This window comes from Tasmannia lanceolata, unplaced genomic scaffold, assembly GCF_043159265.1.
Source record: "Tasmannia lanceolata isolate RefF3 unplaced genomic scaffold, GAP_Taslan_0.1 ptg000018l, whole genome shotgun sequence".
In the NCBI taxonomy this organism is placed as follows: Eukaryota; Viridiplantae; Streptophyta; class Magnoliopsida; order Canellales; family Winteraceae; genus Tasmannia; species Tasmannia lanceolata.
This window is the reverse complement of record NW_027518695.1, coordinates 24,527,110-24,553,697: the sequence shown is the minus strand read 5'-3', so window position 1 is coordinate 24,553,697 and position 26,588 is coordinate 24,527,110. Positions and strand designations below refer to the sequence as shown.

General features: G+C 38.1%; 1 protein-coding gene across 1 annotated transcript in view; it reads left to right on the top strand.

Annotated features, from left to right (window-relative positions):
- FH6 (formin homolog 6) overlaps positions 1-25,362 on the top strand; it is a 30,810-nt gene extending 5,448 nt beyond the window's left edge. The window contains exons 3-4 of the mRNA XM_077360591.1: positions 23,446-23,687; positions 24,244-25,362. Of these exons, the coding sequence (XP_077216706.1) occupies positions 23,446-23,687; positions 24,244-25,035 (1,034 nt within the window). The 3' untranslated portion in view covers positions 25,036-25,362. The remainder of the gene's footprint in view (positions 1-23,445; positions 23,688-24,243) is intronic.
- The last annotated feature ends 1,226 nt before the right edge of the window (positions 25,363-26,588 follow it).

The window sequence follows — 26,588 nt, the reverse complement described above, 5'->3', positions numbered from 1 at the left end:
GAGGAGAAGGAAGCATTACGGCACAAGATGATTGGCGACTCTTTAAATGCCCTTGCTTTAGCAGCTTGTAAGGCTCCTGGACCATGGAATTTGGCCATCACAATCACGGAGATAAGTGCATTTGTTAGATAGTGCAGCCTAAGTTCAATCATATGAAGCGGGCAGCAAATTCTATGACAGATAGATTGGCGAATGAAGGGTTAGAAAGGGCAGATTTGTGGTTCTCTGTCTCTAGTTGGCTAATCTGGGGAGTTTTTTTCTTCTTTTGAATGGTAGCCAATATTATTCCAGAAAAAGAGGACCAAGATGGTCATTACAGAGAGCAACACGAACAACAAGAAAAGAGAAGAAAATACAAAGCCAAGATCAAGGAGGTCGAGAATAAAAAAGAGCCAATTCTTCTCTTGATACACCATCTCTAGCAAGGCCATCGGCAATCCCATTAGCGGATCGACGAATGTGTTGATAAACAATAGAGGAAGCTCCCATCCTATATTGCATCTCGTCAAAGAATCGATCAAATCTCCAAGGATGGGGGTGAGAGCCTTTGAGCCACCGGATAACATTAAGGGAGTCATTTTAAATTATCACTTTGTCCATTTCGCCTCTGTCCATCAACTTTAAGCCTTGGTAAATAGCTCTCACCTTGACCTCTCGAGCATCGGCCACACCGATCGGCCCCGCGAAGGCCCAAATGACCTCCCTTAATCTGGGGCATTTTTTTACACATGGTTTGGAACGGTTTTTACATAGTGGAGGGCTCCTTGTCCACAGCCTTGTAATAGTTATTGCTGTTAATAAAAGTTTTTGTGTTACCTTCTTCAAAAAAAAAAATTGCACAATAGTTATAGAAGCCTTTACACTCAAAACATTGAACTTTGCCTATTTTTTCCTACTTAGGCTTTCCATTTTCTCTATTAGCAAGAAAGACAGCCTCTTGAGATGATGATGTAAGATGTAGTATAGCTTGAGTATGAAGGGCTAATTGTAGAAGCTTGGAGAGGATCTTATCCATCTCGGGGGCAGTACCTTGATTAATAATATTTGCCTGGAAGATTTATAGATCAATGGTTTTAAATCTCCACTGAAACCAATTCAAAACTGCGAAACTGCCAGTTTACTCCAAAAGCTTAAGCTGTTGGAGATGGCGTTATTTAACCTAATATACTTTAACAGAAACGATTGAAGTGTTTCTGTTTTCATCCACATCAAAACACATACCAAAACCAAAACTCATACTGAAACCATAACCATAAATGTATTAATGATATTCTATACCAGTATGTGTTACATAATTATATTTATATGAATTACATGTGAAATATGATGTATGCCTTATCTATAAATATTTAAATGAATTTTATGTGAAATCTTTCATGTTCAAGAAATTAAAATAATTCAGGAATGTAAATGGGAGAAAAGAGGAAAGAATCATGATTCAAGAAATGTAAAGGTTGGTCAAATGGTAGGCATAGGATCAATACGATAACAGGCAATTAAAATACTTCAACAAAATTGGTCAGGTGCTTGTGTTTCATTAAGTGTATACTTAACTACCCAAGTGCATATTCTTTTATTATGCTACTCCATTTTGTTGAGTGCAGAGACATGGGACAATCAGATTTTCCTGCGAGTAAAAATGTAGGTAATTAGAGATTTTCGCTTGTTTTCATACATTAGAGTTCTGACAAAGAAATCAAACTGAGGTGTGACCATGGCATGAAACATAACTTACGGACAACTTCATCTTTTGATTGTAGCTAACATAAAATGCAGCTTGAACAATCATCAATGACAAAAAAAATAGGGAAATGATAAATGTGCTCATTTTCATTATTTGGGACACCCAGGGGCAGTGTACGATGGTAATCATGTCCCTTCAATCCTTCCCATGTGATGTACAGCTTCCTCTTTGCAGTCATATATAAAGTACACCTGGGTGTCCCAAGTAATGAAAAGGGGCACACCAAAAAATAGTAATATAAAGGACCCATTGCATTCGCATCACCTATCTCAGAAGTAAGACAACGCACTTCTTCCTCCGACCATAAGGAAAATCATCACAATATTATCTAAAGAACTTGATGTTTGACATTGTAAATTCCTAAATAAACAGGGTGAATCTTTATGAGTTTGTATATTTATCCAAGCCCTTCCCATTCCTTATGAATCCCTCTATATATTTGTAACTTCTATGAATCACCACCCTCATACCTTGAAAAGCCAGAGGATAAAGCTTGACTAGTCTTATTCAGCCAACGATTGAAAGATTTTGTTGTGTCCACAAAACCAACTTCTTTCAACGGACTTGATACCTAGAAGCAAAAGGATCTAGGTGAGAACTCAACCGCAATTTGGAGCAAGATATGACATTGGAGTGAATCTTTTTAAACTCCACAGCAAAGCCCTTCAATCTACTCTCTTACATTCCAACTCCAAGGACTAAACGTTTCAACCAACATCTCTTAAACAACATCCCAAAACACTTATTTTGTTTCTTTCTTCTTGATAGGTCTTCCCCAAATTGGAGATGTTAGCCCCGGGGATTGAATTATTTCACTATCTTTAAATTTTCTTGAAACCCATCTTAAAAACAAGCTCCCAAAAGTCCCAATCGATATGACCTTATTCATTCTCTCTCTCTCTCTCTCTCTCTCTCTCTCTCTCTCTCTCTCTCTCTCTTTCTCTCTCTCTCTCTCTCTCTATCTTTAAATGGGCAAACGGTGTCTGTCCATTTTGCCCTCCACTTTTGGATGGGTTAGGATGATCCTATGGAGCCGATTTTTTGTACACACCCTATCTATGTAAGGGCCTTTCAAATGAATGCTTTGGATCATCCTAACAATGTGGGCCCACATGTGTTTGGGCCCTCAAGCTCATATAAGCTATATGAGCTTCAAGCTCACAATCATTTTCCTCTCTCTCTCTCTCTCTCTCTCTATATATATATATATATATATATATATATATATATATATATATATATATATATGGAGGAAATGGTTTGTGTGCAGCATCACAGATAAGCTATCTGTGCATGGCTGCACAAACCATGGGGGGCCACATTTTTGGGGGATCCAAAGCATTCATTTGGAAGGCCCTTCCATGGATAGGGTGTGTACCAAAAATCAGCCCTTTAGGATCATCCTAACCCTGGCATTTGTGGAGGGAAACAATGGGCAAAAACAGTGTTTGTCCATTTTCCCCTCCAACTCTGATTGGGTTAGGATGATCCTATAGGGCTGTTTTTTGGTATACACCCTATCCATGGAAGGGCCTCCAAATGAATGCTTTGGATCCCCCAAAAAATGTGGCCCCCACTATGGTTTGTGCAGCCATGCACATATAGCTTATATGTGCAGCTGCACACAAACCATTTCCTCTATATATATATATATATATATATATATATATATATATATATATATATATATATATGAGAGAGAACATTTCCTACATACTTGTGTAGGTAAGTTACCTACACACTACCTTAAAATACAGTGGGGGCCCACATTGTTTGGGTGATCCAAACAATTCATTTGAATGGTCCTCACATAGATAGGGTGTCCACAAAAAATCAGATCCATAGGATCATCCCAACCCTACGATTTGTGGAGGTAAAATGGACGTGTATAAACCTTCACAAATTAGTCCATTTTTTGCCTCCATAGTTTGAATGGTTAGGATGATCCTATGGATCTGATTTTTTGTGGACACCCTATCTATGTGAGGACCATTCAAATGAATTGTTTGGATCACCCAAACAATGTGGGCCCCCACTGTATTTTAAGGTAGTGTGTAGGTAACTTATGTTCTCTCTCTCTCTCTCTCTCTCTCTCTCTATATATATATATATATATATATATATATATATATATATATATATATATATATATATATATATGAGGAAAAGGATTGTACGCTCGAGCGTACCAAGCTTATGGTACGCTCGAGTGCCCAATCACATGGGTCCCACATTTTTGTGGTGATCCAAAGCATTCATTTGCAAGGCCCTATCATAAATAGGGTGTGTACCAAAAATCAGATCCATTGAATCATCCTAACCCCTCCAAAAGTGGAGGGCAAAAATGGGCAGATTTGTGGACAAACAGTGTCTGTCCATTTTGTCCTCCACAAATGGATGGGTTAGGATGATCCTATGGAGCTGATTTTTGGTACACACCCCATCTATGTAAGGGCCTTTCAAATGAATGCTTTGGATCATCCTAACAAAGTGGGCCCACATGTGATTGGGCACTCGAGCGTACCATAAGCTTGGTACACTCGAGCGTACAATCCTTTTCCTCTCTCTCTCTCTCTCTCTCTCTCTCTCTATATATATATATATATATATATATATATATATATATATATATATATATATATATATATATATATATTAGGAAATGGTTTCTGAGCTCGAGCTCAGCCTGAGCTAGCCACTATAAATACACCATCTCCATGTTGTCTGACTCATCCAACCCATTCATTCTATAGGTTATGATTAGGATTATGATTTCTGGTTATGGTTAGGATTATAGGTTAGGGTTAGGGTTATGATTTGTGGAGGTTTAAAATGGATGGCTAGAAAATGGGCTTCTATAGATCGAATGGTTAGGATTATGGTATGGAGATGGTTTGTTAGGAACACCCTATCTATGTGAGGTCCTATAGAATGAATGGGTTGGATGAGTCAAACAACATGGAGATGGAGTATTTATAGTGGCTAGCTCAGGCTGAGCTATAGCTCAGATATATATATATATATATATATACAACACCTTGGGCTTTCTTCATACTCAACTAAGCATTCATTAGCAAGCGAAACTGTAAAGACACCTTGATAGGAGGAAATACTAGAATCTGATGCTTTCTTCAACCTCATTGATTGCACCTTAGTGATTATCTTGAAGTGTCTACTAACAAGGCTTATCAGTTTAAAGTTATCTACCTTTAACACCTCCTTTGAAGATAAAAGTAGCATCGACACCCTTATTGAGGTAAGCATTTCATTCAATTTGTTAAACATCTTGATAGTTTCCTATTTCAGCAACTCCCAATTATCAAAATGGAATACCAAATAAAAGTCTGGGGCTTTACTCCTACTCAAGTAAAAGGTTGCCGTAACTATTCTAGCCATTTCATCTTTACCAAGAAAGTCGGTTGAGCACAATGCCATCTAATTTGTGTGCCAATTGACATCTTATTGAGTTTTTCTTTTTTAACTAAGATTTTCCCAGATGCTTTTTGATCCCCCACAAGACCCCCTTCCTGCATAATTCTTTCTTCTCATTAGTTTTTTTTTCCAAACCATATATGATTTTTTTCCCTTGCTCTAGCTATATAGCTTTGAAGGTGATTATCTAGTTTACCTTGATGGTTGGAGCCTTCTTGGGATGGTGGTTTCACACAAGGGAAATTGGCTTTGCTTCTTAGTATCAAGATGCAACAAGAAAAACCCTTTGTTCTTTCCATTGAAGAAGAAGAGTATTAGAGATCTCCATCTCCATATTTGAAAACTTGAAAAACTCTATTGGAGCAGCTTGAAGAAGGAACCATTTCACAAAAACAAGTAGCTTGCAGAAGGAACTTAAGAGCATCAACACAATGTCCACTTCCACCTGCCGTGCATGGTTATATTTCCTACCTTTCCTTTTCATTCTCTTGTCATATTCATTTTAACGGATAGCTAGTTCATAGGTTACTTTTTAGAGTTATTTCCAATCTTGGGTATGCCTTTATTTCTGGTTTAAAGTCCCATAAAAGATATTTAAGAGGCTAGAAAGATAAGTGCAAGAAAAATAGGAGTTTTCATTCTCGCTATATCTTTTGCTTTTCCAATTTCATTTCTTGGTTAGCTTCTTCTAGGTCATGCAACCTCTCTAAGCCCAGACGAGACCTTCTTCCTGTCATTTTCTGAAGGATGAAGGTCAAAAGCCCAAGGCTTTTGCTCCTTGAAGCAAGAAATGATGTGGCTTAGGAAAGTGTGATAGCATATTTAATATCTATAAGATCTTATACTCCGTCGACTTAGGATTGCATATGAAGTGGCGGGTGTAAAATGCTGCAGTTCAAGAATGGTAACAATATTAAGCCCAGATTTGCACACGAAATTCTAGGGCAGTATTGCTGAGTTAGACAACCAGAGAATTCCCCAAGTGTCTGATCCTAAGGAGAAGTTAGTCTGATCATGCACCTACATTTTATGCCATTGACCTGATTTTGGGCACAATTGATAGGCCTGATGCATCATATCCTATAGATATGAGCACATCCCTCTCCTACGATTGTATTTGTGGGCCCCTTTTGTTTTGTGCACATGTTCTTTCTTATGCCAAAGTCATTGCATCTGTAACCAAAAGAAGGGAGTAACGGATTTCGATTCAAAGTCACAGTTACAATCACATCTTTCTGGGATCTACGATCATATTAACTTGAATATTATTTTCAGTACAATTTCTTGTCATTGATAGCCATGTTTTCCTCTTTTGCTTCATTCGTGATTTTTTCTTATTTTTTTATCATATTCTTTTCGGTTTCCTATTAGGTAAGGCTAGGGGGCCCGACGATATTCCTATTGAGACTTGGAGATGCTTGGGTGATGTGGGTTTGGTTTGGTTAACTAGATTATTAACAATGTTTTGAAGACTAAGAAGATGCCTGATGAGTGGAGGAAGAGTACATTAGTACCTATTTATAAGAATATAGGGGATATTCAGAGTTGCACCAATTACCGGGGAATTAAGCTAATGAGTCACACCATGAAGCTTTGGGAGAGGGTAATTGAGCATAGACTAAGGTGTCAGAGAATCAGTTTGGCTTCATGCCCGGACGATCGACTATGGAAGCTATCTTCTTGATTAGGCGGTTAATTGAGAGATTTAGAGAAAATAAAAAGGACCTTCATATGGTTTTCATTGATTTGGAGAAAGCGTATGATAGGGTTCCCAAGAGTGTTATGTGGTGGGTCCTTGAAAGGAAAAAAGTGCCTACTAAATATGTTGATGTGATTAAGGTTATATACGATGGAGCAATAACTAGTGTTTGAACCACGGATGGCACTTCTAGTGAGTTTCCAAATACAATAGGACTGCACCATGGATCAGCTCTAAGCCTTATCTTTTTACTCTTGTTATGGATGAGCTTACGGAGGGTATCCAGGATGAGGTGCCGTGGTGTATGTTATTTGCAAATGACATAGTATTAATCGACGAAACCAAAGCAGGACTAAATGCTAAATTAGAGTTATGGTGAACGACTTTGGAATCTAAAGGTTTTAGAGTGAGTAGGACTAAGGCAGAATATATGGAATGCAACTTTAGTAATTAAGGAGGCGGGACGAGGATGTAGTAAATATGATTGGACAGAGGTACCTAAAAGGGATATCTTTTGCTATCTTGGTTCAATTCTACATAAGGAAGGAGAGATTGAAGAGGATGTTAACCATAGAATAAGAGCAGGTTGGTTGAAGTGGAAGCTTGGCTCGGGAGTTCTATGCGAACGTAAATTCCCTACCAGGTTGAAGGGAAAGTTTTATAAGACAGCTGTGAGGCCAGCCATGCTGTACGGCTCAGAATGTTGGGCCACCAAGAAGCAGCATGTGCATAAGATGAGTGTAGCGGAAATGCGAATGCTTAGATGGATGTGTGGCCACACAAGGCTAGATAGAATTAAAACTGAAGACATTCGTAAAAAGTTGGGGGTGGCTCCAATTGAGGAGGAGATGAGAGAGCACCGCTTAAGATGGTTTGGACATATCCAACGTAGGCCTTTGGATGCTCCGGTGAGAAGAGGCGACTCGTGCCAAATTGATGGAGTAAAAGGAGGTAGGGGCAAACTGAAAACAACTTGGGTAGAAACATTGAGGAAAGACTTGATAGCTAGGAACATAACAGAGAACTTGACCTTGTATAGGATAGAATGGAAGAAAATGATCCATGTAGAAGAACCCAACTAGAACCAGGATTAGAGCCGAGTAGATTCCTTTTACCTTCTTCATGATTTTTTCTAAAGGATTCATTTAGCCGACCCCAACTAGTTTGGGACAAAGGCTTTGTTGAGTTGAGTTGAGTTGAGTTGAGATTCTTTTCGGTTTCCATGTAGCAATGAGAACATTTGATAAAGTAAAAATTATAACAATAAATGCTTAAATCTTTAGTTGAGACTGGTGTCTACCGGGTGGGATTGGTGCCCAATACCTTCGACTCCCATAACCTGATCGCTAGCCCATTTGGAGGCACAGATCAACCTACTACAGAGTTAAATTTCGAGTCCTAGGCCTTAACCTAGGTGGCCACTATGTCAAATTCTTATAGATTTGATGTCTATTCTTCTCCGACAGTATTGAAGCCTGCTTTCTCTCTGTAGATTAGGGGGAGCTCCAGCACGGGCGCCAATCTACTAAGGAAATCAAATTGATAATACTAGAAAGAGATTTAAGCATCTCTTGTTGTAGCTTTTATTCCGTTGCTTGATTTTTGCTTCTTTTGTGATTGCTTGATTTAATTTAACTGCAAAAGAAAATGCCCCAGGCCCACTTATTTAAAATGCACAAACCATTATCATCTTTCCATCTTCGAATTGCATAGAAGCAATCCCAACTTAACCTGCTAAGGGTACCTCGTGGCCCAGTCCGGACATTGTTTACTACACAGGGGAAACTACCAACCTTTGGCCTGGTACTCCACACTGTATGTCAAATGGTCTATATTTTGATACCGTTTGTATAAAGCAATATTACTCCTTTGAAAAAGAGCCGCTGGAGAGGTATATAGGAATAAGATCGGCCAAAGGAACCCCACCTCTATCCCAATATCTACTGGTTATGCAAGTATGCGCCTAGAGACGCATGTTAATATTTGACCTTTGCATCAAGGGCACTCACTGCTTTAATATTTTTATGAATGGTTGTTCTCGGGTTGCCTTTGCGTAGGATCAAAGAAATGAATTACTTGCTATTGCTGTTTTGACTGTCCCCCAACTCCCTTGTGCATACCGGACTGTGCAATTGTACATCATGATACGATGGTAGGACTTTTGTCCTTTCTATCTTCCTTGCCTAGAGATGATATGGAGAACCTGAATTCCCCTATCTAGTACCCTGTCTCGTCCAAATTTCCCTACCAAATTTTCAATGGTCAAGAGTCCAAATCCTCCCTCTCCAGCTCAAGGATGTAACACTTGTTTGCCATTTGGTAGCTCCAATGGACCAACTCATGATAAAATGAAGCAGCAATGGAAAGAGAAATTTGAATCTGATAATGTCACTGGAACTTCTGTTACTTCTGTAGAACATTCGAAAGTTTTGTTGGCTCCACCACCTTTCGACTCAAGGGAAGAGTTTTTTAAGGAAGCGCAAGATCATAGGTAGTGTTGTGGATCATTGTCAATTCTTGACATATTTTTGTCTAAAGTAGTAATGAGGATGGCAAATATTTTACATGTTTTACAACCTGGCTAGACTTAGACCATGTCTGGCATCCAGGAATTTTTTTTTCATGATAAACTAGTACCTCCAAGTGGTGAGAGAGGGGTAAGGCAGGTGGGAGAAGGAGAGAGATTTGAGAGGGCACAATTGTGATGAGGGTGAGAAGTGGCTAAAAATTTCCTAAATTTTTAGCCACTTCTCACCACTCACAGACACTAGTTTCCTGACTTTTAGCCACTTCACCCGGCCTCCCCCTCTCTCACCACTTGGGGACACTAGTTTATCATGAAAAAAATTATGGCAGCCAAACGTGCCCTTAAGGTTAAAATTATACATAGATAAAAAGCTATATTAGTTATGAAATAAGTTTTTTCCATGTTGAAGAACTTCGTTAGAGTTGGGGTTAAAATTATAAATAGATAAAATGTAGAAGCATCAAGTAGTTATAGAGCACAAGGAAAGGATGCGGGAGGGAAGGAGGATTGGCAGTGCCTTGTTTGTCGCTATCATAACTTTGGATGGCGGATTAGATGCAGAAGGTGTCCGCAAGCTAGATCGAATCCCCCCCCCTGCACTTCTTGTGGTGGTGGGGGGGGGGGGGGGAGAAAGGAAATCCATAGGGAGACCTAAGCATGCCCGAGACAAAAGACTAGGAGCATGGTTTTGCTTCCCTTGTCAATATCTTAACTAAAGATGGCGGGACGATTGTCGCTGGTGTCATAGGACCAGATCACCCTTAAAATGGGTTCCCTGTGCTAGTTCATCTAGACTAGAATCCAAGGGTGGTGAGGATGATCTTTGGCCTGACTCTGGTAAAATTTATCGCCACAAAAATTGAGAGGTTCCACTTTTATCAATCTCGGGCAAGGAAGTAGATGTGCAAATAGGTTCCCTAAGAGCCTGCTTGATTGGGAAAAAGAAAAATCATAATGAGACTCTACAGGAGCTTTGGAAATGGGCACAAGTGTCCTGGGAAATTCCATCGTTACATTGTCCTTCTTTGTTGGCACATAATGAAGTTCTGTTTATGTTTGTAACAGAATCACAAGTATCACAGATCCTTGCTAAGGGACCTGCGGCCTTGGATAGCCATTTGCTTTCCCTCTCACCATGGAAAAAAGGAATTTATTCAAGGAGAGGAGTCTCTTTGGGTCCGCTTTTATGGCATTCCTCTACATGCCTGGGTTGTTTTAACGGTGGAGGCGTTAGGAAGCATTTTTGGTAAGGTTGTAGAAACCAAGATGGAGGGCAACCACCAGAATTGTATGAGTTACGTTTCGGCTAAGATTCTAGCCCCCTGCTGGCTCTTCCCTAATTCTTGTGTTAAGCTCAAAAATTTTGACCAATCCTATACCATTGGGGTTGAGCTCTCGAAGGAAACTCTGATTCCGCTGCCCCGGGTTCGGGTCCTTCTTCGCCGGCGGATCAACTTCCGGCAAGTTTAAGACCTTTGCCTGATGAGCCGTTGGGAATTCAAGTTCAAATCTTCTTGTTGGGGTGCCTAAGAGTGTGCCGTTAGTCGGTCTCAAAAAAGGTGTGTTGGGACCTGAAGAGAGGAATTCATATCACTTTAGTTTGTCGGAAACCTGCTTCGCTGGCTGCACCTTTTTTCTAATACCAACCCTAGTGCCAGGAAGAGTTTCGAAAATCGTGCCCCTGGTGGTTCTTACAATGGTTTAACTTTCCCAGTCAGGGGGTCAAGATCTCAATAATATTTACTTATGAATAAATTGGTGAATATAGGCTTCAAACCAGGATCAAGGAAGAAGATTAGCAGAGTGTTGAAGTTCCTAAAGTTTTATTCCAAGTCTGCTAGGATTGGCCCTACCTATAGCTAAATCTATTAGCTGGGGATCCTGGGGTTGAAAAAGACTATAGCGACTAAAGTGATGTATTGATTAACGTACTTTTGTCGGTAGTTGGGGAGTTGTCTTGTCAGGTTCCTAGCGCTCTTCTCTAGGAGCGGAGGCTCCAAGGCTATAAAGCTCTTGGGTTTGTTATTAAAAGGTCCCCCACCCTCATCTTTTGAAGATAGCTTCCATGTCATAGGAGGAATGGTTTCCCCTGATGATCCAGGAGAACCATCTCACCTAATTCTTGTGTTCTGGAAGATTCCAGGACTTTGGGGTTCGGATCATAGTTACCGGATTCACCATTCGGCCTCTGATCTGTGATCCGGGGTTGCACGATCCGAAACATTGTTCACTAACGACCCGGATCGCCAAAAATGACAAACCGCAGCGACCCGCGGGAGAGAAAGAGAGAGATGCATACAGACTAGAAGAGAGATGGAGAGAGCTACAAATTTTATATATTTTGGGTTGAATTGGAACTAGAGCTTTATTTTGAAAAAAAAATGTAGGGCATACATGAGGTTTTTTTATTTTTTTATTAAATGGATGTAGTATGGACTATGGAAGGATATTCATATATTCCAACAAGAACTTTCTTTTTGAAAAAATATGTATGACATACACGAGGTTTTTATATTTTTTGTATTAAATGTGTGTAGTGTGTACTATGGAATGACATTCTTGTAAAAATATATGAAATTATATATATATATATACCCTCATCGTACCGCGTACCGGACTACCATCGTACCCCGTACCCGTACCGTGTACCGGAACGAACCGCGTTCCAGGTAACCTTGGTTTGGATTAAGAGTTGGATGGAGGCAAAAATGGATCGTGATTAAGGCGGTGGGTAGCTGTTTGGTGGAAGAATGGCTTGCGACCAGCGACTCTCTGGGAGTCCTGAACCTGATTCCGGGGGTCTTCTATTTGTTAGAATCCCAGATCCTAGGGGTGTAAACGGATCGAATTCGGACCGGATATAGCCATATCCGAATTCGAATTCGATTAGAATTTGTACTATCCGAATTCGGATTCGAATTCGGCGGATACTTAATTTCTTCTACCGAATTCGAATCCGGCGGATATTATTCGAATTCGAATATTATCCGTATCCGTTTATCCAATAAAGTCGAACATTCGAATTCATAACCGAATGTCCGAATTCAAATCCGAATCCGAATTTAGTAACCGAATTCATATTCGAATTCGAAAAATTCGTATCCGAATTCGAAAAATTCGTCCGAATTCGAAAAATTCGTATCCGAATCCGAATTCGAAAATTTCATATCCGAATCCGAATAATTCATATCCGAATTCGAATTCGGTAACAGAATTTATATTACACAATTCATATTATCATATCCAATTCAACCACTGTTAATGGAAGAAATTTTTTTTGTTTCTATTCTAACTGTCAATTACAAAGAAGAGATCATCAGGCCATCACTTTCTTTACTACAAATAGACCACTCTTAATAAAAGAAATGTTTCTGTTTCTGTTCTAACTGCAATTACAAAGACCAAATACCCATCAGGCAATCACTTTCTTTACTACAAATAGAATATGTCTTGCATTCTATGGAAATCAATATAATAACTAGTAGTTACAAACGATTGCAACCTGTAAACTAGTTTAAAGGACTTTTTGAGGTTTACCTCTAAACCTGAGCATTTCAACCACCAATATAATCAAAACTAGTTTACGTCAAAAAGTTCACTCTCAAAACACTTACAAACGATTGCACAACTAGTAGTTCTAAAACATAAAGTTGCAGAACATGTTCCTGACAAGTGACAAACTACTTGGAATTCTGGTGCTCGAATTCCTTCTCAAAATCGACTAGCAAGAGCCTTTTAATTCCTCCGAACCACCTCACAGATGAATGAGATCAAGGTTGCTGTGAAAAGCTGCTGGCCCAACTTCAACCTGTGAATAATGAAATGACCATCCCAGATCAACCACACAAATACATTCAAATTTCAGAGTGTTTTTATATGATGCCCGACCGTCAAGTAGCGTAAAAAGGGTACCGCCCTTGATATTTGATCCAACAGCAGCCCACTTTTTGAGAGACTGCTATTGAATCAAATATCAAGCATAGTACTTTTGAAGTACCAGCTTGACGCTACTTCACGGTCTGGCATGCACCCACCTTAAGGAAATGTAAATTTTCCAATCAGGAAATAAGAAACATAGGTTCCCTCAACCCTCATCAACCTTTTTTCATTTCAAACCCCTTGAATAATCTTTTGGTACCTAAGACATGATATTTCATAATGAAACTTGCTTATGTGGAAAGAAAACATGATGGTGGTAGTAATGATGATCGAAGGAGAAAGAAAATTGAGAAGTCCCGCATGAAATGAAAGCTATCTTATTTGACCAGATTCAGAGAGTTTGAAAACCAGCTTCCCGAAAAAACTTTAAAGAAATTGATGCAGTCAAGAATTTCACTTCGTTAGCTAGTTGAAGTGATATCATGGTAGTCTTGGTAGAGCATGACAATCTCTCAAAAGGATTTGCATAAGAATAATATGGAGATGATCAATATCTAATGCATCAAGAAGAGTCAGCAATTCTATAATGAAGAAAGAAATTCCAAAATCACTGAAAACAATACTTAATGTAGACAATAATCATACATGAGGGTGTTCAAAATATGGATAAGAAATCAGGGTCAAAGCTTGAGTTGAATTCCCATGGCCTATAAAACTCTGCATATGTATTAAGAATTAAGCATCAAAAGAACATATTTTTCAATCAATCATATAATCAGTACCAATTCCCCTTTTCCTTAATTTTTCTCTTAACATGTGAAATCATTGATATATTCATTTTAAGTTTCGACCAATCAATAGTAAAAGTTTACAATTGTTGATCGGCTAAGCAATCAAAAGTATGCACAATATGAGGTCCTTAACAAATCCAATTAGTAATAAAAAACACATCTTCCAACAAACATTGAACTTTCTGAAATACATAAGCAATAGTATAAATTGGAAACATAATTTTACCCAACCTTTCATCCTGCACATGGTCTGACCAATATCATGAATCAAATTATCATATCGTAAGACAAAGGATTATGATGTTTACAGACTTTTCCTAAAGAATACGCATTCATAATAAGGCCCTTTGACACAATACCTTTTCTAGGAGAACCCCAAAAATATCCACAATCACACACACACACACAATTAAAGGTAGAATATACCTGTCCAAATTCCACTTGCAAAAGCATGGACCAAAACATCAATCAAGATTGAAAGCCTGAAACCGGATTATAAAATAGAAAAAAATCAGTCATTGTTAAAATTATCTTATAAAATAAGAACAAAAAATTAAATTAGCACTTCACTTACTTGCTCGTCTAGTGGTGGCAACCAATCTTTCGTACAAAGTAAGCATTCCACCGTTTCAGAATTTAATGAGGCACGTGTATCCTCAATAACTCTACGTGCTTTACTGAAAGTTGACTCCGACGCAACTGTGGAAGTTGGGATTGCCAAAATATCTCGAGCCAAGTTTGAAAGTGTTGGGAATTTTTTTCCATAGTGCCTCCACCACTGCAATATATCAAATGAAAGAGCTTCGTCCTTATTGAATGGGAACAAAGACTCTTCTAGGTATTGCTCTAACTCTGTCTTTTTAGCAAATGATGATAAAGCAGAACGCTCTCTAACAAACCTATTGAAATCTCCCAAATCCAAGCTTGAATGAGTAGAAGCTTCAACTGAAGAACCTAATCCAGATGAACATTCAGCTTGATCCCCAACCCCACAACCAAAAGAATCCTCAAGTGAAGAGTCCGTATATTCTGAATAAAGTTCTAATAGGACATTACGGACTCTATTTGTGTAGATTTCAAAACAACCGCCATAAATTTTCTCATAGAAATACTCAACAATATGCATCTTATAACGAGGATCAAGAATGATTGCAATTGTTAACACCAAACTACATTCATCCCAATATTTATCAAATTTATCCTGCATCAAAAATGCCATGGAGTGAATGTAGTCAACACCACTCGATTGCCACTCCTTCAATGACAAACGAATTTTGCACACTTCGATGAAGTAAAAGTTAGCGGTTGGATACTTGGTGCCAGAAAGTCTTTTGGTCACTTCATAAAAGAGTTTTAAACATTCACATATTTTCTTTCCCTTTTCCCATTCATCGCAGGTAGGTAGGAACTTATACTCATGATCTAATTCACCTAGACGCTCAAATGCTTCTTTCAGCTCCAAAGCATCTCGTAGCATCTCATATGTAGAGTTCCATCTTGTGTCAACATCCAAACCCACCCGTTTTTTTGTACTTAACCGAGTTTGACTCAATGCAAGGGAAAAATTTTCATCTCTGTATGGAGAGTGATTTATATACTTCACACTTTTTCGAATTCCCTCAATTAACCCTTGAATGACCTCCATCCCATTCTTCACAATTAAATTAACGATATGTGCCGAACACCGAATATGGAACATGTCGCCATTGTGGACAAGTAACCCCTTACCAAGCAACCATGATCTAATACCATCCAACATCCCTCCATTCGAGCTAGCATTATCCACTACAACACTAAATAATTTCTTATCTATGTTCCATTCTAAAATTCGATTCTTCAACCACTCACACAATCGCTCACCACGATGTGGATATTCAACAACATGAAAAGAAATCAATTTTTGGTGCAACTTCCATTCTTCATCAATATAATGACAAGTAACACAGAAATACCCTCGATTCTGATGTTCAGGTGTCCACCCATCAGTAGTGAGACTAACTTTGGAAGATATGTTTTCAATTTCTTTGTAAATCCTTGCCTTCTCATTATTATAAACACCTACTAAATCAGCTTTAACAGTGTTTCTTGACCGGAATTTATAAGTAGGCATGCAATATGAAATCCAACGCCGAAAATACTCGTACTCCGCCATAACAAAAGGAAAGTCATGTTTTGCAACCATCTTAGCATACAAGGCCCTCTCAACTTCTGGGTCAAATTTATGTATTGCTAACTTGGGAGATGGGTCCTCAATATTGCTAGTCTTTCCAAGATAATACTGCGTAAGATCTTTCGTTGGCTTCCTAGGACACGTATTGAGATGATTCTTCAAATGAGTTGTTCCTTTTGAACTTGACCCATCAAATTTTTTCTTGCAATATTTGCAAGTGGCAACAACAGCACCGCCACCCTTTACATCCCTAATATATTCATTCCATACAGCTGATGTAGTCTTTCGACGCTTTGGTTCATTTTCAGGAATGGGATTGGAATCATCAGTGGAAGGTGGAGGAACACTCCCACTAGGGGCATCAGTAGCTGTACCACAATGAGAAGGTATGGTATTGGTGCCTATTGAACTAGGTGTCGTAGCATCAACACTACTAGACGTGGGATTAGCTAAATTCTGAAGATCAGACATTGTTGTAACTTGCAACCTAACACATCAAGTCCAAATAAAGAATCAAAACTAAAGTTATTGAAATTTATGAAATTTTAGAAAAGAAAACAACAATGAATCATATGAATGTAAAAACAAGAGCAAAGAAGCTTGTGACCATGAATTATAAAAGACAAATGATTGATATCTGCACTTCTATACCTCAATGAAGGTATCTAAACAAGTAACATATACACATTAAAACACCATCCATTAGATATCATTTCACATATTTTATCATTAGCATCTAATTGCAAAATTTTAAGCTTCACAAAATGATAAGTAGCATCGTGTACCTGCACATACAAGAAGCTGATGTTGGATCAAATTAAGAACCAACAACTTATTAAGGAGCTGCTGTTGGAGCTGATGTTGGATCAAATTAAGAACCAACTTATTAAGGAGCTGATGTTGGATCAAATTAAGAACCAACAACTTATTAAGGAGCTGCTGTTGGAGCTGATGTTGGATATTAACATAAAGTAGTAGCCTAAATAAAGTAGTAGCCTAAATAAGAGAAGATCAAAGATCAAAGACTGCAGCACAAGATATTTACATAAAGTCCAAAGTCCAAACCATCAGACCCCTCAAACTACTCCAAAGTACAAACCATCAGACCCCTCAAACTACTCCAAAGTCCAAAGTCCAAACCATCAGACCCCTAAAATCTCAATACAAACCATCTAAATCTCAATACAATCATTCCATCAAACCCCTCATATCTCAATACAAACAAGTACTCCAAAGTCCAAACCATTCAATCCATGTAAGTAGTAATTATCATTCTATAATATTTAATCTAAAGAAACATATCATTTAAATTAAACCTAGAAGGAAGAACCAACTATAGGAATTAGAACCTTGGGTGTGACTGTGGAGAGGTGTGGAGAGGTGGCTGTGGAGAATGAACAGAACCTCCTTCGTCCTCTTTCAAAGCTTGAGAGTTGAGAGGAATAAACAATCAACCAATTACAAGAATCATAACAACAGAACCTGCAAAAGAAATAAGAAAAAAATCTACTTTAACTGCAAAATATAGGAACCCTAATTGAAATCACCATCGAACAATTATATAAAAGGAGTATAGGAACCCTAATATGCCATGAATTAGCACATCAGATGAGATGTGTAAGAAAAAGGAAAAAATTAGAACCAAAAAATCATTACAAAACACAAAGGGCAGTGATATTCCCCCCTCTAAATCTCTAATATAATGGATATCCCCTCCCTAACAGAAATCATTAACTTTTAAGCCTTTTGGATTAACGGTGGCTCCTCCACCTCCTGTATATCCTAACGATATCTGTTAAAGAGGGGAAAATATCCATCAGAGGCTCAGAGCCTCAGAGTGGGGGGGTTACATCCAAAAGAAATGTCCATTCCCATCAACCCTGAGGAAAAAAATCACCGATTAAAAAAGTTAAAGAGAAAAAGACTTCTAAAGATCATGCTCAAATGAAACCCCAAAAAAATACAACAAACTCTTTTTTTTTTTTGAAATGGCAAAAATACAACAAACCCTAATCCCTCAAACCCAGCTTTCTTCAAGAGGGGCGAGAATCCATGGCAAGGGCTCGAATCCTCCTTACAAGAACTCAAACCCATTTCGATAAAAACCTTCAAAATCTCATCCAACTCCAACCTACAAAATCTATGCTCACCTCTTTTGAGAATCTTCAAAAGACCTTTGAAAAACCCAAATTCCTCTTCTGTTTGCTTTAGAAGGGAGTTGAAGATGGGGATCTTCTGAAACAGAGGAGAGAAATCAGAAGCTTTGTGTGGATCTGCTGAAAGAGGGAAGAGAAATCAAAACCCTCAAAATCTCAAATGAAAAATAGAAAGAAAGAAAAAAAAAAGAAGAAAAGAAGGGAGAGGATCAGAGAATAAGAGATTCAAAGAGAGAGAGAGAGAGAGAGAGAGAGAGTACCTGATCGCTGGAGAGGTGGCCGACTGGCCGGAGTGGAGAGGTGGCAGGAGGCGGAGCCGCGGAGAGAGAAAGAGTGAGAGACGGCAGAAAATGAGAGAAGAAGTTAAAAAACCCTAGCTGTGACTCTGTGAGCTCTCGCCTCTCTCTCTTTTTCTCTTTTTGGCTAAAATGAAAAAACCCTAACTTTTTCTACCTACTTACCTTTAGTTTGTCTATTCAATTCACCCCCCGTTTGTCTATTCAATTCACCCCCCTTAATATTTAAATGGCTTTCTTTGACTCTTTGTGCGGTTGTGCCATACGTCCCATACCTACTTACCTAGTCTAGCAATTTTTTTTCCTTCTTGAAAATAGCAAAAGCTAAAATATCCTTCCTTTATATCAACTATCAAGTCAGGTCTTTTCCCATTACTTGTATTGGGAAAGGCCCAACAATTTTCTTTATTCACCCCCTTCTTTTACTCCGACCACACTACACTAGTTTGTCACGACTATTTGATCGATTGTGTTGTGGGTTGTCCCAAGTAAAAAAAAAAAAAGATGTAAATATGGCTGTGGGTTGTCCACTTGTCAGTTGTCCCAACTCTCAATTAAAAAAAAGAGGTAAAATGAAAAACATGGTGATAAACGAACACATAATTCGGTTTTCGGGTTAACCAAAATTTTTGTTGGAACTAACCGAAACCGTATCCGAAAACCGAAATTTCTTTGGACCAATAACTGAAATCGAACCAAATATTAAAAAAACCGAACCGAAAAAAACAATTTCGGTTCGGTCAGTTCGGTTATTCGGTTTTACACTTTTACCTGAATAATGCACACCCCTTTTCTTCCCCAGGCAGCCTCCCTCTATTAAAAAGTATTGTATGGACACACTATAAGATGATCCAAACCGTCCATGTGATGGGCCATAAAGAAAACCGGCTAGCAGAGGAGGCTGGGCCAGGGAAGACAAAGGGACTATTGGACTAATATATTACTTTTCCAAGATTTATTTAGGGGACTAGGGGAGTGATATCCCCTAGTCCCTACGGGTTGTGAAGCCACAATAGACACACCACTCGTACAAACAGATCTCTCACTTGGTGGGTCCCACCAATGAATGCTAGGTGAAAAATGATGGGCCTCACCTTATTAAAACATTTGTTGTATAATGATGGGCCCACTAATGGTAGGTGAAAAAGACCATACCTCGAAAATCATTTCCATAAGATGATCTTAACCGTATGATATGTAGGGGTGCAACTCGGGTCAGGCTGGGTCCAACCCTAACCCAACCCGAGATTGCATTCTCTCAACCCTAACCCAACCCAACCCAACTCGAGCCTCGGGCTAAGGATGGTCAACCCCAGTCCCCAGGGGAGGAGCTGAGGATGTAAACATAACTACATAGTCTACATTGTGTTACACTGTTACTGTTACATGTATTAATGTATTATGTATACAAAAATATTTCCATTGGATGATCCTAGCACTCTGATCTATAGGATCATGAGATCATCCTATGGAAATGATTTTTGGGGAACAACCTATTTACGTTGTGTCCCATCACACGGACGGTTTGGATCATCCTATGTTGTGGTCCGTACAATACTTATAGAAAAATATGGGACTATAAAGGCTTACACCATATAACACTAGCCGGAGAAACACGATCTTCCACTATTTTATGGGACTATAATGGCTCACTCTATTATGGAAACCTCCATAGATCGAAGGGCTAGCATCATCCTATGGAAGAAGTTTTGGGGGAACAACCTATTTATGTTGTGTTCCATCACATGTAACGTAAGGTTTGGATCATCCTATGATGTCAGTACAATACTTTTTGAAAAATATGGGCTTAGTGGCTTACACCATATAAAATCTCATTTTATATTTTCTTTATACACTTTTCCACAAAGTTACAAGTCTACAACAAGTCAACAATCCAAACCCCAAGCTAGTTAACTTTAGATAGAAATTAATTAAATAATTAGCCCTCCAAGGCTCCAAGCAAGTAACCATATTCATTTAATTTCCCTCTAGAATGTGAAGAGAAAATAATTTTCATGAAAATTATTTCTATTGTAGTTATTTTGGATTTATTTCTAAGAAAATTATTTTCACGGATTCGGATACGGATTCGGATACACGGATACGGATTCGGATACACGGATACGGATATTCAGGATATTCGGATATGGATTTGGATATTCGGATACGGATCCGGATCCGGATATTCGGATTCGGATTCGGATATTCGGATACACGGATCCGGATCCGGATATTCGGGATACACGGATGTACTTCTCGGATTCGGATGTTAAACGGATCGGATGTACCATTTACCAGATTCGTATCCGCTAAGAGCCGGATATCTCATAAACGGATTCGGATAATATCCGCTTCAAATGGATTCGGATAATATTCGCTTTAAACGGATTCGGTTGCGGACGGTAATCGGATTTTCGAATGTCCATTTACAGGCCTACCAGATCCAGTATAGCATGGAAGAGTGTCTTTCAATTTTGATGACTTGCCTAGAAGCTCAAACTAAATGACTATCTAAATGGTGATGACAAGTCTGTTTTGATGAAAGCCTTGTCTGATGGGGCCCCCAAATATGGCTCTTTTTGTTGGATTCGATTCAATTGAGACCATGGGGCAGTGTAAAGGAAATGAAGGGGGAGTGGTGAAGGCACTCTCAGCTGTGGCAGGGAAGTGAAATAGTTACTTAGCATGATGGCAGCGCATGGAAGTGTGGACCTCACTGTAGCGGATGACCCAAAAGATCATTTCTTTTGGTGTTAGCTGGCCTAGGAGTATGTTCCTGGCCACCCTTAATTGATTCTATGTAATGCAGGTAGGGATCCCTGGTCCCCGGTGTAATTTTCATAGTATCAATAAAATCGTCAATTTTAAAAAAAGAAAAGAAAAGAAAAAGATAAAATGCTGTATCGATTATGAATAGCAATGATGATGGAGTTGAGTCTCAATGCCAAGTAGTCTTCGCAGGTTGGAGTTAGTGAGTTTGAATTTGAATATGTTGAACATCGATAGAATGTAAGATATCGAGAAGAGTGCATCTATTTTGGTTAAGATAATGGATATCCTACTTTGAAGAAGAGGTAAGGTTGTCACATGTCGTCAATGGGTTTTCTGGTCAAGTATTTATTGTTGTCGCGTCTCCATCATTGGTATTTGATCTGTATTCTTCTTCATGTTCTTCAGAGTGAAACTCTTCTTGTACTTTAGTTCTTTGCTACAAGTACTTGTGAGATTTTATAGTTTTTATAGTTCCACTATGAAGAAGCTCAACAATAAAAAGGGCAAGCGGCCCAGTGCACGAGGCTCCCACAAGAATGAAAAGATTATGATAAGGAAAGTATGATGCACACAATCATATGCATAAACATCAAGTAAGGAAAGGACATAGATAGAACCCATGTCATCTTTCAAAGGAAGAAAATGAGAAATGAGAAATGACCAAATGATAAGAGGAATGCCAGATAGAACCAAGGAAGTGATTTGAAAATTGTAGTATTTTTATGGACTCATGTTAAGTTCCTATAGAATTTCTTTATCTCAAGCACTTATCTAGTTACAATTATTACGAGACGGAAAAAATCACTTATGAGGAAAACTCGTCCAGAACAAGAAAAAGTGTAAACCATCGACACAAATATCTTTTATTCAAAAACCAGGGTACTCAACTATGTTATAACTCCCAAGGCCACTGGATAGTACATCTTGATGGAAACTAAGAATGTTAAGAATCCCAAACCTCCTCTATATGGGAGAAGTATGGGTTACATTTTCATCACTAACTGATCCGGACTAAACATATTCCACTTGCAACATAATAATAGTAAACAAAATGAAACTAAAGAGAACCATAAGGACTTGTAAAATGTTTTGAGTTTGGTTCCTCAACAGATTAGTTCTCTTTCTTTTCCTTAAGAGATATATGGTAGATAATGAATTTAAGGAAAGATGTCGGGAAAAGTCCCAAATGGCCATATGATGTGACTGCAATGGAATTCAATTGATCCAGAAAAACCAGAAATGACCAACTTTGGTGCATGATTACATGTGTCTCCATATTAGTTTTGCTACTCTTACATCTTTCACTCATGGCCTGCATTCAGTGACTAGTAGCATAGATGCAATTTATCATTTATTAGGTCTTAGTTGTATCATTTCCATGTTTCATTTTCATTACCATACATTTCAAGAGTTTACGGACACCAGATCGTAAATAAAATCTGTCTTATTAAATATTGTCTTAGTCGTTCATGGCTATCTGTTCTATGCTGCTGTATTATAACTCACTCCATTTCAGAACAGAATTTACAAGATTTAAGATACAACTAATGTCAGCTGTACGGTTTTTGAATTAACCATCTGCAAATTACAACCACAAATTTTGTGTAGAACCTCACATAATATTAGTGATTGTTTCCTATCTCAATAGATCTTTTGTGGCTGAATATGGGGAGAAAAGATCGCCAAAGTAAATATTATGACTGTTAGATGTTATTTACCACTGTATGATAAAGAACATTGAATTGCATGGATTTCAAACTTTAACATATTAAGTTTTTTTATCATGATGTGAAAAAAATGGTAAAATATTAAAATTTCAAAAGGCAATACAAACGAGTATCAGAAAGTTACAAAAAAATATATAAAAAAAAATAACTCGATGTCATGCCTGCTGCAGTTCTCAGTTCTGCAATTACCATTAATCAGTTTCCTACAAAATTTTCTTCTCAATGTCATGTAAAATTTCTCCATTTCAACAGGTAATCCTGAAGGTTTGGGTGCTGAGCTTTTGGAAACCTTGATAAAGATGGCCCCGACCAAAGAGGAGGAATTCAAACTAAGAGACTATAATGGTGACATATCAAAACTGGGTTCTGCGGAGCGCTTTCTCAAGGCAGTGCTGGACATACCATTTGCTTTTAAAAGAGTCGACGCAATGCTATACAGAGCCAATTTTGATGCAGAAGTAAAATATCTCAGGAAGTCTTTTGAAACGCTAGAGGTAGAATTGGCAAACCCTCTGATTACTATAATTCCTTTCTCTTTGCTTCAATTTTTCGCCGAACTCTTGTTTGGGATTGAGCCTCTAGCTCAATGGTCAAGGCTTTGTTCTTCCTCCAGGAGGTCGGAGGTTCAATCCCAACTTACCTATAAAAAAAAACCAACTCTTGTTCAGGATTTCACACAACTATGTTTGTCTAAGCTCTTATGGATACCTGGACTGTGGGCCTAAACCCTGGTCATCTCTTACAAAAAAAATCAATTTCTACAGTAATTACACATATTCCATATGTAGGAAATATGCAGGCAATAGCTTAGTATACCATAACCAGTCTGAAATCATTGGACCCTTGAATAGACTCACTTGTTTTGATATTTTAAACTTCCCATGATTGGCTGCTGATAGTGTTCTTGAAATTGTAACAGCCAATGAGAATACAGATGGGAGTTCCAATATCCAAATAAGGAGAAGTGAATGATCTCCCTAAACTATATAAACTCTGAAGATCAAAATTCCAAAGTAGCAAAAAGCTTATTATGATTGTGGGATTTTGCAGGTGGCATGTGAAGAGTTGAGAAATAGTCGACTATTCCTTAAGCTCTTAGAAGCTGTTCTAAGAACAGGGAACCGAATGAACGTGGGCACTAACAGGGGAGAAGCCAAAGCTTTCAAGCTCGATACACTGCTAAAGCTGGCAGATGTAAAAGGAACAGATGGGAAGACAACACTACTCCACTTTGTAGTCCAAGAAATTATCAGATCACAAGGTTCAAGTTCAGACAATAAACCCATTGAAGATCTTAAAAACAAAGGGAAAGTTGAGGAAGAATTCAAAAGGCAAGGCTTACAACTTGTGTCTGGACTGAGTAGAGAACTCAGCAATGTTAAGAAATCAGCTGGGATGGACTCAGATGTCTTGCACAGCTACGTTTCGAAACTCGAAATGGGTCTTGAGAAAATCAATCTAGTTTTGCACTATGAGAAATCCAACACTCAAGGGAAGTTCTTTGAGGCAATGAAGGTGTTTCTTCACAAAGCCCAAGTGGAGATCATTCAAGTGAAGGTTGAGGAGGAGAAAGCTTTGTCCCATGTAAAAGAAATTACAGAGTATTTTCATGGGGACACTGCCAAGGAAGAAGCTCATCCTTTTAGAATATTCATGGTTGTGAGGGACTTTCTTTCAGTGTTGGATCAAGTATGCAAGGAAGTGGGTAAAATGCAAGATGGAATTATGGTGGGGTCTGCTAGATCCTTTAGGATATCTTCAACTGCTTCATTGCCAGTTTTACATAGATTCAATAGGAGAAAAGATGAGAGTTCAGATGAGGATAGTTCATCATCTACATAGAAATTTACATGAAGAAAACACACCTTAATTTCTTCTTGAAATACCCATAATGGTTTCCACTTTTGGTTTGGATTGAACCATGGGTATATTTTCTGGGTTACTATGCTCTCATTCCAAGGAGAAGGAAGAAACCAAAGGAGTATATTTACAACAGCATTGTAGAGGCATAATAAAACAGTCCATACACTTTCCAACAAAGGACTTTTTCTATAATTTTTCAAAGGATACTTTTCTATTATGATGAAGTGATTCAATGCATACTTCTATTATGATGTATTTTAGCTCGGTTGGAGGATAACAGTAGTCATATTCTAACCATATTTGTTATGACCTTTCTAATCACACTCAAAAGAAAAGATTTAGATACGTGGATTTTAGAATCCAGGTTTTAGTTTGAAAGCAGTGTAAAAGATAAACCGATAGACGGTCTCGTTTAAAATCTTGGATATCAATTGTTTTCTTGGATTTTAAGTAAGAAATCCAGGTTTTAGAAATCTCCCCCGCCCTATCGTGAGATTTCTAAAACCTGAAACACAGTACAATCTCTTGCTTGACAAAAAAGAAGGGTGAGAAATCAGAAAATGATGGACGGTCTCCTTCTCTCGTCTCCTATCCAGGATTTTGAGGAAAATCCAGGATTTAAAATTCCTTGTATCCAAACAGCCCCTTACAATAAGTAGCTGAAATTACTGCGGAAAGATAGTTTTAAAAATATTCACTCAAGCATGACCAATCCAAAAAAAAATCCAAAAGATAATTTTGTCTTCTTTTTCTATTTTTTTTGGGTAAGCTGACCCCTACAAGTGCATTATATAAATAGCTTAAAATCAGAAAATCGGAAAAAAAAATTAGGTTAAATAGACAAAAAATTGGGTTGAGTCTCCAAAAAGGGGCTTTGATTGGAAAAAAAAATCAGGTTGAATCAGTGAAAAACCGGTTTTGACCGATTTAACCTGGTTTTTTACTGATTCCTGACATTTCAATTTAAGCCAAGTCAACTATTTTATTTTTTTTTGCTGATTCAACCCGATTTTTATCAATTTTTTCGATTTTAAGCAAATTGTTTGCCCATTTTTTTACCAATTTTATTGTCGATTCTTCATCATTTTCTTGGGCTTTCATCTTCTTTTTCTTCTTCTTCCATGTTCTTCCTAGAGTGGGAGAGTGCACTACTGTTGATGGCAACAAGGATATTTTTGTCTTTGGGATTGTACAACACCCTCAATCAGTTATTATTTTTGAAATTGCCTGTCTGAACTCATTTAATATGTTTAATGTAATTACTTGAGAAAAAGCTCATAAAATTTTATGGTTTGAATCTAGATTGCGTTCATCAATTTTTTTTTCAAAATCAAGCATGGCTAAGTAGCTTCTATTGATAATAAACATGCTAGAGGTTACTTAATCTAAGAAAAGGCATTTTGACAAAGGTTTTTTTTTTCTTTTTTGTTTAATGACATACCCACTATAGCGTGTCAGTGTGAGAAATTCTATGGTGTAAGCGCTTACAACAATAAGGCCTTTGTACGGTGGAAGTATCATCCTTGATATCT